The following is an 11,180-nucleotide window of genomic DNA, read 5'->3' on the forward strand; positions in this document are numbered from 1 at the left end:
AGTGAATTCGTCCAAGCGCCCCCTGCCAATTTGTACTAGACAGATCAAAAGTGAAAAGTTGTGGAAAGGTTTTGTGGATTCAAAAGGGCGTGGCCACGTCAACCTCGACATTTTGGCGAATTTCGACCATTCGCCACAAAACAGGAAGTGCCCGATAACTTCGCCGTACATTGACCATTCCTTTTGTATAAAGACTGTTATATTTGATTCAGGGACGGTTGTTCATGTGTCCTCATAAACCTTTAAAACGTCATCTTCTGCTGGGTTTTTATGGCACAATAATAAAGTAAACACCTGAACTGTCCCTTTAAAGCTGAGATTCTCCTCTGTCACGCCTCAGAGACTCAGAGACTCAGAGAGGCAGAGAGCGGCGATGCAAATCCACCAGACGTTATAACCACCCACGAGCTTGATTGACAGCCCACCTCCTCCTCCTCCTCCTCAGCAGGATGAAGAGAGGCGGGGAGTCACACTGCTGCTAATGAGGTTGACTCCAGCTTTAAACCATCGGGGCGGTTCATGGACTCATGATGATTCCTCCTCCTCCTCCTCCTCCATATCTCAGACATATGGTCACAGAGGGAGGGGCCACTGTCACTGTGACACCACCTGTCAATCAAAATGTCTCAATGTTTTAGTGAGGAAAATACACCGGATGTTACGTTGATCTGCTCATTTAAAAAAAAATCATGAGTTTAGATTATATAATAATAATCGTATGATACTATAAAGAAAGTCCGATTTCAGCCACTCAGTAAAAGACTCCTCTAATAAAATATGGAGCTGCGTAAGTCTACGACGTCTTAAAAAAGAACTTTACAGCTTTATCTCACCACCGTTTATTAAAGCGCTCACTCTCCTGCACCAAAGCCCAGAGAGAAAATCACACACACTGGAGCTGCTGGTCCACTGCTGCCTCGTGTGGCGAGTTTGTGTCACTGCCTTGAATCCAAACAAAGCATTTTAAATGCTGAAGTTTGATGGTAGAGGTTACTTTGTTTATTATTTTCCTCCGATATATCGCTCATTTTTGAGCGGGTTAACGTGCATTAAACCTCTTGAAATTTGAAATGCGATAGTGGTGTAGAACACGAACCTGTTCGTAGCCCCAGGACTCTATAGCGCCCCCAGAAGTCGGGTCATGGTCAGACAAATGTCATCGGATGGGGACGACATTTGGTGAGTGTGAGTGTTTAGATTTTTTTTCTATCACGTCCAAGTTGCACATTAAAAACACTAAAAACTAAAACTGCTAGTCTACGCTAGCCGAGCTAACCTCGGTCCATGTGTTCTATACAAGTGAATGATTTAAAGTTAGGAGTTTCTCTACGTCAAAGGGCGTGGCCTCAGCACTGTGACAAAGATGGCGCTAAAATTCCACTCTTGTTGCGTGGGGCGAGGGCCCTTTCATGACCGTATGACTGTATTTCTGGTCCTTGCGTTTTGAAGGTATTTTGCCTTTTTGCCAGTTTGTGTTTAGTAAAGACTGAGTTTGGTCCTCAGTATTTGACGTCCCCAAAACTGCTTCTTCTTCTTGGTCTGACAGGAAGTTGTTGTGCCTCCTGCTGTCTGTGTTTTACTGTAATCTCATTTTATTTCTGCGTCTCTCTCTTTGTCGTCCTTAGATGCTAAAACCAGCGTCAGAGATTATCACGGGAAGGTGGCGGTTCATTACTGGAGCGGCTGCTCCGACGTCTTCCACATAGCGGAGACTCAGGAAGGTGAGCGGCCATGTTTTCTCTCGTTCCCCCTCCTCGTCTGCAGCTCGGTCCACAATAAACACACGTTTCAGATCAATGTTGACAGATTTGAACTCAGAGTTTCCCGTGTGTTTCCAGCAGGTGGGAGGTTTTCTCGAAGACGTAGGACGCAGCGCAGCTCTCTGTCCTCTCTGTCCTCTCTGTCCTCTCTGCTCATGTCTCACTCCCGCAGTCAGGGACCTTCAGGTTTGAGTGTCCCTGCTGCAGAGAGTGAGTATGTTCAGGGACCGCCTCCCATCTGAGGAAGAGGAACTGAACTTTCCCTGTCATGTTACTGCTGTTGCCTATAGCAACAAATCTGCAGCAGGTTTTACAGTTTGTTTGTTAGCGTTTTTGTCGCTTCGGAAACCGATAATTCTCCCACACCAAAGTCCAGAGAGAAAATTGACATCACAGCACACAACTCGATCCACTGTTGCCTCCTCACTGAGTTTAAACGTGTATTAAAAACCTTTGAAAACCTTTGAAAACCTTTAATGTGGACTTACTTACATGACACAGAATGACCAAACAAGGCAGCAGTAGACCAGCAGCTGTGTCCACACGAGCTAAAAACCTTGGGTTTCTTTAATGGACTTTGGTGTGGGAGGGTGAGTGGTTTGAAAAACCTCAATCTGAATGTGTTTTTAATGAATTTGTTACTGTAGATAAGAATATGACAAATGAATAATAATAACAATGTGAAGTGATAAAAAAAAACAAAACAAAGTCTAATTCATTCATTAACATGACTTTGCTTTTCATCATTTCAAGATGTTACCGGTTTGGTTCAGACCTCAGACCTCAGTTTTTATTTCAACTTCAGGATTAAACATGGAAACACAGATGTTTAACTTCAGGATTAAACCTGGAAACAGATGTTTAACTTCAGGATTAAACCAGAAACCAAAAGCAGAAACATTCATTTCTTTTCTTTTTCTTTGGTGTTCAGACTTTAACTTTTAGAAGAAGCTGTTTTGATGAGTGCGGTTATTGCGTCCATTACATTAGTAAATGTTGGACACAGTGAGACATGTTTTACCCTCTCGTTCTCGCTCACACATTCATTAACGTCTTCGCACCATTGGCCGGATCAGAGCATGAAGCTCGTTATCTGCTTTAATAAGGCGGCGCAGCGGCGTTTGTGTAACTGACGAAACGCACACCACTCTTAATGTGGTGTGCGTCCATGTGTGACTAAAGATCATTGCACAGGCATCATGTGCTGCGTTCAAGTACAAATCTGATGATTCAGCACAATAAGGTGTAGAAATGTCGGTGACCGCAGGAAGAAAATGTTCATTTTTGTTCACATTGTTCTTATTTTACTTCACTTCTGTTGTGAAACTGCCACGATAGAATCCATTGGATCCCCCTCCCCTCCCATCCCCGGTGAACACAAGGAGTCCATGCCGGTGGGCATCCAATTTCATGCGGTCGGACAGTCGTTGCCTCTTCCTTGCTTCCTCCAACAACAGTTTTCTGTTTTCTCTGCTTCTTTTTCACGTCTAAAATAAGTCTGAGATCTTACAGCCAGTACCTGGCTACTGCCATGGAGCGATACGTGTTTCTTGCGAGACCCGAGACTTTGCGAGACGTCTTGATTCTGAGGTCTCCGGCCTGGTATGCCCTGATCTTGCGAGGCTACAGTAGGGGTTAGTGGACACAGCCCCCAATCTCGCCACAACAAGACATCTAACCATCATAATGACACAAAGGACAAAATGGTGGTGTCCTTGCCAGACAAATCAAATCCCTTACTCGCGATATCTTACCGGTTGTCAGAGCATCAATAAAGTTAGTGAAAGTCTTTCTGTCGTCGTGGCGGATCGCAAAACTCGCTGCAGAATCTCTCTGAGCTTGAGTCGTCCGAGCTGCTTCACAGCAGAGCGTCGCTGAGTGACGGAACCATCCGTCTTTCCGCTGCAGTCCCAGAAACGTCTTTCTTTCTTGGGTAAAGGTGTCCCCCAGCAGGCCTGCAGAGCACTGTAGGTGGCGTCCTGACAGACAGCGTTGATTGAAGAGGATGAACGCGCCTGGACGCCATTACTGCACACTATGACGCTCTTAACTGCCACTGTATGGGACAAAGTCAGACTCAATACACAAGAAACAGTCAGAGATGGTGGCAGAAGATCAGGCGATCGCCTCCATAAATGTACTAAATGTATTTGTCAATAATTTTGTTTTGTTGATCTACTGTTGTTGTAGTTATAATGAAGCTCAACTAGAGCGGCTGGTGTTCCAGAAGTAAACTTGAAGGTGAGTTCATGGTCTCACATTGTGAAAAGTTTCAGCTCTAAGCTCAGCGAGGGTCAGTCCTTCATGCCATCTCTGAACTGATGTCAAGAGCTCAGTTTGTCATTATCCCCCCTCAGCACACCAGGCTCGGCTGAAGGCTCATCCCAGGAGCTTACATCTGTAATTAAATCATTAAATTCTTGCGTGTGCTGCACGGAGCCAGCGCAGATTGACTCCTCACAACCTCATTTTCTGTTTGAACACCAAATAATGATTTTGTGCCCGTCTAATTACAAAGCTCAACATGTGATCGGGACGCCGTCCGCCGAGGAATCATCACACACGGGGACGCATTAGACCTCATTATCGAGTCACTGCGGAATTATTACGTCGCGTAATTGGATGGGATATTTATCAGCATTCTGTGATCACCTGGTCTGTGATCAGGTGATCATATCACTCTCAGCAGAGAAGATGTGTTCATCCATCCATCCATCCATCATAATTCTGTCCACTTTCCTTTAAGGTGTTCTACTGTTTCTTATACAAACTAAGCTAGCTGTTTCTCTGTAGTCTATGCTAAGATGCTAGCTTTTTACCTGTATTTGTGGTCCTCATGCTAAGCCATAATAACATTCTCTTCTATTTTTGTGTAAAAATGCTAAGCTAAGCCATGTGTTTCCACCATAGTTCATTTTATGCATTAAAAACATAGCTGTTTCCTCATGCTAAGCTAACTGCAACACTATATTTCACTGTTGTTGTTTTTAGTCTTATTACTAACCTATGCCAGATTTCGCTTTAAAATTAGTTAGCTGTTTCAAATAGCTCTAGCTAATGCTTTTGTTTTCATTCTCATTTATTTTATACAAGCAGGCTAGCCGCTTCCTTGAAGCTAATCTTTATTGCATTCCCTCTATTTTAACTAAGCATATCTAAATCTAGCTGTTTCCCTGTAGTTGTTATGCTAAGATGCTAGCTGTATGTATTTGTAGTCCACATGATAAGCAATGATTACAATTTCCCTGTACTTTTGTGTGAAAATGCTAAGCTAAGCCACTTTTTTCCCCTATAGTTTTGCTGCGTTGTTTCCACCTTTTTTGTGCGGAGCAAAGCTAGCTGTTTCCGTGTATATGTATGTGCTAAACAGCTAGCTCCTCTGTATTTGTAGTTGTACACTATGCTAACATAACTGCCCCACCACGTTAGTTTTCTTTAGTCGTATTGCTAACCTAAGCTAGATATCTAGGATTAGCTGTTTCCAAATAGTTCTGTTTCTTTGTACAAGATGAGCTAGCTGCACAAAGACGGGAACTAGTGAGGAAAAAGTTTTTAAGTTAATTATGGAATTAAATTAAATTTAAAAAAAAATATTTATTTCTTTCCCTCTATTCCTGTTTATGCTAAGCTATGCTTTCCCACAGTTTTGAGATAAATTAACCAGTAGCTTCATATAAAGATAAATGTGAACATTTGGATCAGATTTATTTACATTAAAGGAACATTTTAGACTTTAAAATAAACTAAATTAAGAATAAAGATATTAGAAGAAGAACATTAATAAAATGGCTGCTAATGGAGCATAAATACTCAGTAAAGAATAAAACAATGGAATCCGTGTGATTTCTATCAGCCTGGTGAAGATAAAGGTGGTGAGAAGATTAGTGCCGACTGCAGTAGAGTGTTTTCATGGAGGAAGATGCTCACATGTGATTTCACGCCGCCTGCAGCTACATGATAAATATTCACCTCTTAAAACATGTTCTCGTTAACTCCGTCAGCTTTGTTTCATTTTGTCGTTGTCTTTTAGTTTTTGATTTGTTCGTTTTAATCGAATTAGAAAATCATGTTTTTTTCCCCCTACATTTCCTGTACGTCTCCTCTAAATGTCAAAGTCCTGAAAAAGAACATGATGTCTCCAGTTGACCCCTCGTCCTCGTCCACCGCCGCCGTGATGTAGAATCACGCCAGTTTCCATGTGATCGTTTGCTCCTCCTCAGAATTCGCTGACAGCCGAACGCGCTCTCACTCTGAGGGAATCAAACCGTCGACACGCGTTCCCTTTGAGGAGCACGTCCAACGAAATTAGCATCCGATGAATAAAACAAATGTTTATGTGGCAGAGACGCTTTGAAATGCTCAGGACGTCCTTGTAATTACAGCTCCGTCTTTGTGATGTGAGTCAGAGAAGGAAGACAAAAAAACTCCTTTCATTCATTTCCCTGTTTGAATGCAGAGACGTGGAATACGCTCAGCGGGTCGACGGCAGGAGAAATACGTTGTTGTCGATGCCTTAATAAGCAGAGCCAGAGGCACACACTTCACAAAACAACCCAAACCATCGGAAATAAATAATAAATATTTATCCTATTTTCCACATGTTGTTTCATCGTGAACCATAAAATGCAAACAGTAAAAAATCCACGGCAACAAAAGTGCTGATGTGGAGATAAACACGAGACTTGAACATCGCCGCCCGTCCAGCTGAGTCGAGCAGGACGCCGCCGCTACAGGACAAAACCCTCTGTCTGCAGCTGATATCAGGCGTTCAGTAACCACCCCCCAGCCTCCTCCCTCGACCCCTGACCCCTGACCCCGACCAGGGCCTAACATTATGTTGCGTTTTGTCACAGACTTTTTCACGATCATTAGCGAGTGGTGGCGTTTCCTCTTGTTTGTTGGTAAACACAGACACAGACAGAAGGAAGTCAGTATTTCTGAACACTGTGTTCCACTCAGGCTAGCCTTTGTTAGCCACACATGGTATTTGTGCGTTTAAAATGAGAAATGCTATCAACGGTAAACGTAGCAGTGTTTGGGACGCCACATTTGCCCTTCACCCACTGACTCTTCTGTGGACATTATTTGTCTCCGGTCATCCTCGTCTTTGAGTGAAGACACAACAACATCTTCGTCTGTTGTTTTTAATCTGCTTTTTTTAACTCCAGCAGCTGATAACTGGTATCAGTCCACAGTTACTTTGGCCATTGATTTGATTAAGAGGCTTAAACATAGTTTAATGAGTTTTCCACTTCACTGCTCTGCTCCTAATCAGACTCTCTGCCAGGTCCTACACACACACACACACACACACACACACGTCTCTCTCCTCTGTCCGCCTGAATGTCTCTTGTCCAGCAGAGACACACTCAGTTTATTCTCCGTATAAAACAATTCTGTCGTCGACTTCTCGTCTCGTCACAGGATTTAAACTGATTTGGTTTCATGTTCTTTGTTATTTATATTTCTAGCAACTTTTACTTTCACTCACTCACATTCACTCACTCACTCACACAGACTCACTCACTTCATTTATATAATATTAAATATTAATATGTAACATTTTAACAGTAGAGCGTTTTCTGCCACTAGGAACAAATAAGTAAGTTTTTTAAAGGAACTCTGACGGGTTAAACCCTTCAGAGTTGTCATCATCATTATTATTATTGTTGTCATGTTTACGTATTTTCCTTGTTTTGTCACCTTTCTCATGCGCGTCACGTGTCCTCTGTGTAATCTGTTTTATTCCATCAACCCACCCGGAGACTACACATGTAAATTAGCCACTTGCTATATAATCTGGCATGTTTACACGCTGATGTTTATGATCCATAAACACTGAAATCCCACACACTGGCTCTTTAATATCCAGTGGTTTAATCCCCGATGACAGATAATCATTTAAAAAGTCCCAGATGAGTCACAGATGAGCGTCATATGAAGAAATAAAGAAATCATTTAATCTGGTGACTGTGGACATTCAGACGTCGCCACAGAGTGAAGGTGTGGGCGAAGCGGCCGCCTCACGTGTCACACTGAATAAACCCACGCTGCGTTTCAACAACAGTTAATCTGCTCCGTCTTCTCACTGTTGTGGATTTCCTCCTCGCGCTCAGGCTCGCGGCGGGTGAGGGTTCTGGACTGAGAAGTAAATGGACTCGGGACGCGTTGTGTCACATGACAAATGAGACCCTGAAACTTTCACAAATCGTAAATTAAATCCACACTGGGACGTGGCCTCTGTAGGAACCTGGTCACTGCTTGGTCCTTGTCTCAGCCGTGGCCTAATGGGTCCTGGGACTAGAACCTGGTGTCTTCTGGGTCATGGTCTTTAGTGGGTGTTGGTCTCTGCTGGTTCATAGTTTTAGCCAGTACCTGGTCTCAGCTGTGATTTGGTTTGGACCTGTTCTCTGCTGGGACATGTTCTCAGCTAGATTTTGATCCAAGCTGGGACCTGGTCTTAGCTGGGATTGTTACCTGCTCAGACCTGTTCTCAACTGGGTCTTGGTCTCTGCCAGGACCTAGTCTCAGCTGTGATCTGGTCACTTCTGGGTGTTGGTCTCTGCTGTTTCCTGATCTCTGCTGGATCTTGGTCTTTGCTGTGACTAGGTTTGGACCTGGTCTTGGTTTGGACATGTTTTCTGCTGGGAACTGTTCTCAGTTCGATTCTGATCTAGGCTGGGACCTGTTCACAGGTGGGTCCTGGTCTGGGATGTGGTCTCTGTGGAACCATGAGATTTCCTCTCTGTGCTCCTTCGTGTTGGCGACTCTCTCGCCGTGTTTATGTGTCATGTGACACTCTGACCTGTCTGCGGCGGCGGCGTCCAGCGAGTCGCTCGCCTCGGTCGCTTGTGAAGAACAATGTGAATAATATTGTGATGGAGACCAGTGGCGACACACACACACACACACACACACACACACCTAATGGCTCTAAGCACCTCGCTCATGAAAACAGCCCCTCGTGTGGGGCTCAATCTCCGCAGTGATTGACAATTATGGTCGTATAATTCGTCCCCCGCCTCCGTCTGCCGCGCCCGAGTGACAGGAGACGGATAAATATGTCATAAATGTTCAGGGAGTAATCTCTGCCGCGCTAGGCCACGTCTCATCATGAGATGAAGAGCGGCGCTCGGCCTCTTTACCGCGAGCTGCAGGAGAACGTGCGGGAACAAAGCTCCACTCGCCACTGCCAATAACCCAGCATTACAGACGAGATTGCCTCCCCTCCTCCCCTCCTCCCCCTCCCTGAGCTTATTCTCCTCCCTCCCGTGGAAAGGATAACTCGATTTGATGTCGACGGCGTCCCCTCTTTGTTCCCTGAGAGCGGCCGCTGTCAGCCGTCGTTAGCCTCTTGAGTTATTAGCAGCCTTCAGCTGCGCCGCTCTCCTCGCCGTCACTTTCGTTAGCTGCGGCTAGCCTCACAGTCGCAAAGTTAATTAGCGCTCCGCTAATGTGACGCCGGCGTCTCGTTGCCCGGATGTGACACTCGAGCCGTGTTTTTTTTCCGAGAGCGGGAAAACAAACAAATCAAGCATTTCATTAGCGCGCCGTGACAGCTGAACTCTCTCTCCGTTTGTCTTCTTCTTCTTCTTCTCCTCTGTTGTTGTGTCTTCACTCCCACACACACACACACACACACACATTAATAATGCATTGACGTAGCGGCTCGCGGCCCCGTCTGAAGCCAGATAATGATCAATGGGGCGTGAAGGCCCGGCGCCGTGTGACCGTCCTCATTATATTTACGCCGCACACTGTTGTCAGTTCCTGTCACTCTGGTGCTAATGAGAGCAGCGGACGCCTGCTAATATTACCTGCCCACCGGGGGGGCGGAGCTGGTGAGAGTAATTAGACAACCCAGGTGGTGGCGAGGAGTGAGCAGTGCCGCGGCGACCACGCGACGTGTTAACGGCGTGTTAGCGCTCACCTGACCCACATCACTGTCAGAGTCTCCGCCTCCTCCATCTGCTACTGAAAGGCATGAGTTCAAGTTCAAAAGAGGTGGAGGGGGCGGGCAATGAGCATCAAGTCTGGTCTAAAAGGGGGCGGGTCTAGAGAAAAACCTGGGGAAAATACAACTGTACACAAAATGAGACGATAGCACAATATTCATCACGATAACGATGATATTTGGCAGAATTTCAAAGTAAAAGCTTTTGTTTTGAGTGTGGAATGATGAGTCGTCCACCTCCACCTGTAAAACCTCAGCCTGGTCTTTGTGAGGACGTCGTGTCCTCGCTCGCTGCTCCGCTCTGATAACACGTCCACCTTTATGTCTTCATGTCTTCATGTCTTCATGTCTTCATGTGTTCATTATGTTTTTCATTTTTCCTCCCGGAGGCGTTCACGTGCTGCCAATGCTGTGGGAAGAATCGACTGTGGCATTATTTAATGTCAGATAAACAAGTAAAAGACACCGAGGAGACAGAAAGAGATTAAAAACCTTTAAACCAGGGGTCTGAAACTCACTGAGCATCTCGTCTGATCAGTAGGGGGCGCTCAAGTGATCCTTCCACTGGGTTTAGGTAAGCGGTGAAAAATAAGTAGAAAGAAGGATTTAATCTTCCAAATGATTCTAAATAATATCGTCAAAATCTTACACCTGCGCCTTTAAATGTAGAGTTTTTAAGCATCTTTCCTGTCATGTGACGTGTGACGTGTGACATGTGACATGTGACATGTGACATGTGACAAAAAGGAGACACTCGTCTCTCGTCGACGTGATCTCTGACGACCCTTCTCCACGCGGGGAGACAATTCAGCGGGGAGCGTTTTAAACATTTCAAAGTTTAATCACCTCCTTTTCTTGAAGTTCTTTTTTCTCTCCTTCTTCTTAAGTGACACGTCGTCTCCTTAACGACGAGGCCCCCGGGACACTCGCGTTAAACACCGTCTGAGCGTCTCTGACGACTTCCATTCAGTGTGTGTTTGTGTTTGTAAGAAAGAAAAGACCTGCTGTCATCTCTTTATCACAAACTTAACTTTGAGAACTTACGCAAAATATGACAAAAAGTGTCTCCAAAGCTTTTTTGTCTTTCCTCTTTCACATGTCGACTGTCACAGCCCGTTACCGTGACGACGCTCATCTCTGACAGGCCTGAGTGTTAAAATCTCACTGAACTTCACTTACTGGGCCACACACACAATCAGTGGAGACGCACGAGATTAAAGGGTCAGTTCAGGGTGGTGGTGGTTTTTCTGAAGGTGTGGTTTTATAACCGTGTTTTTTTGTGTTCCCATATGTAATAGATACCAAAATAACCGTGTGTGTGTGTGTGTGTGCGCTTGCACATACAGCTTTGTGAGGACCAAAGAAACCTGTACACCACAGGCTGTGAGGACATTTTTGACTGGTCCTCATGTCCTATTACACCTTAAACTTTCAAGGATTTCAAGTTACCTCAGGTCCTTGAAATC

General features: G+C 44.8%; 2 protein-coding genes across 12 annotated transcripts in view; both read left to right on the plus strand.

The window, feature by feature from the left end:
- LOC122775795 (ankyrin repeat domain-containing protein SOWAHC) overlaps positions 1-2,230 on the plus strand; it is a 21,792-nt gene extending 19,562 nt beyond the window's left edge. For 9 of the 10 annotated variants that reach the window (XM_044035973.1, XM_044035979.1, XM_044035981.1 and 6 more), the window contains 2 exons: positions 1,626-1,721; positions 1,839-2,230. In XM_044035973.1, the coding sequence (XP_043891908.1) occupies positions 1,626-1,721; positions 1,839-2,002 (260 nt within the window). In that variant the 3' untranslated portion in view covers positions 2,003-2,230. The remainder of the gene's footprint in view (positions 1-1,625; positions 1,722-1,838) is intronic. The other variant, XM_044035980.1, reaches the window with a different exon arrangement.
- Positions 1-11,180, plus strand: part of chmp1a (charged multivesicular body protein 1A) — a 385,704-nt gene that overhangs the window by 129,612 nt on the left and 244,912 nt on the right. The gene's annotated exons all lie outside the window — the stretch shown is intronic.

Source organism: Solea senegalensis, linkage group LG10, assembly GCF_019176455.1.
Source record: "Solea senegalensis isolate Sse05_10M linkage group LG10, IFAPA_SoseM_1, whole genome shotgun sequence".
Taxonomy (NCBI): Eukaryota; Metazoa; Chordata; class Actinopteri; order Pleuronectiformes; family Soleidae; genus Solea; species Solea senegalensis.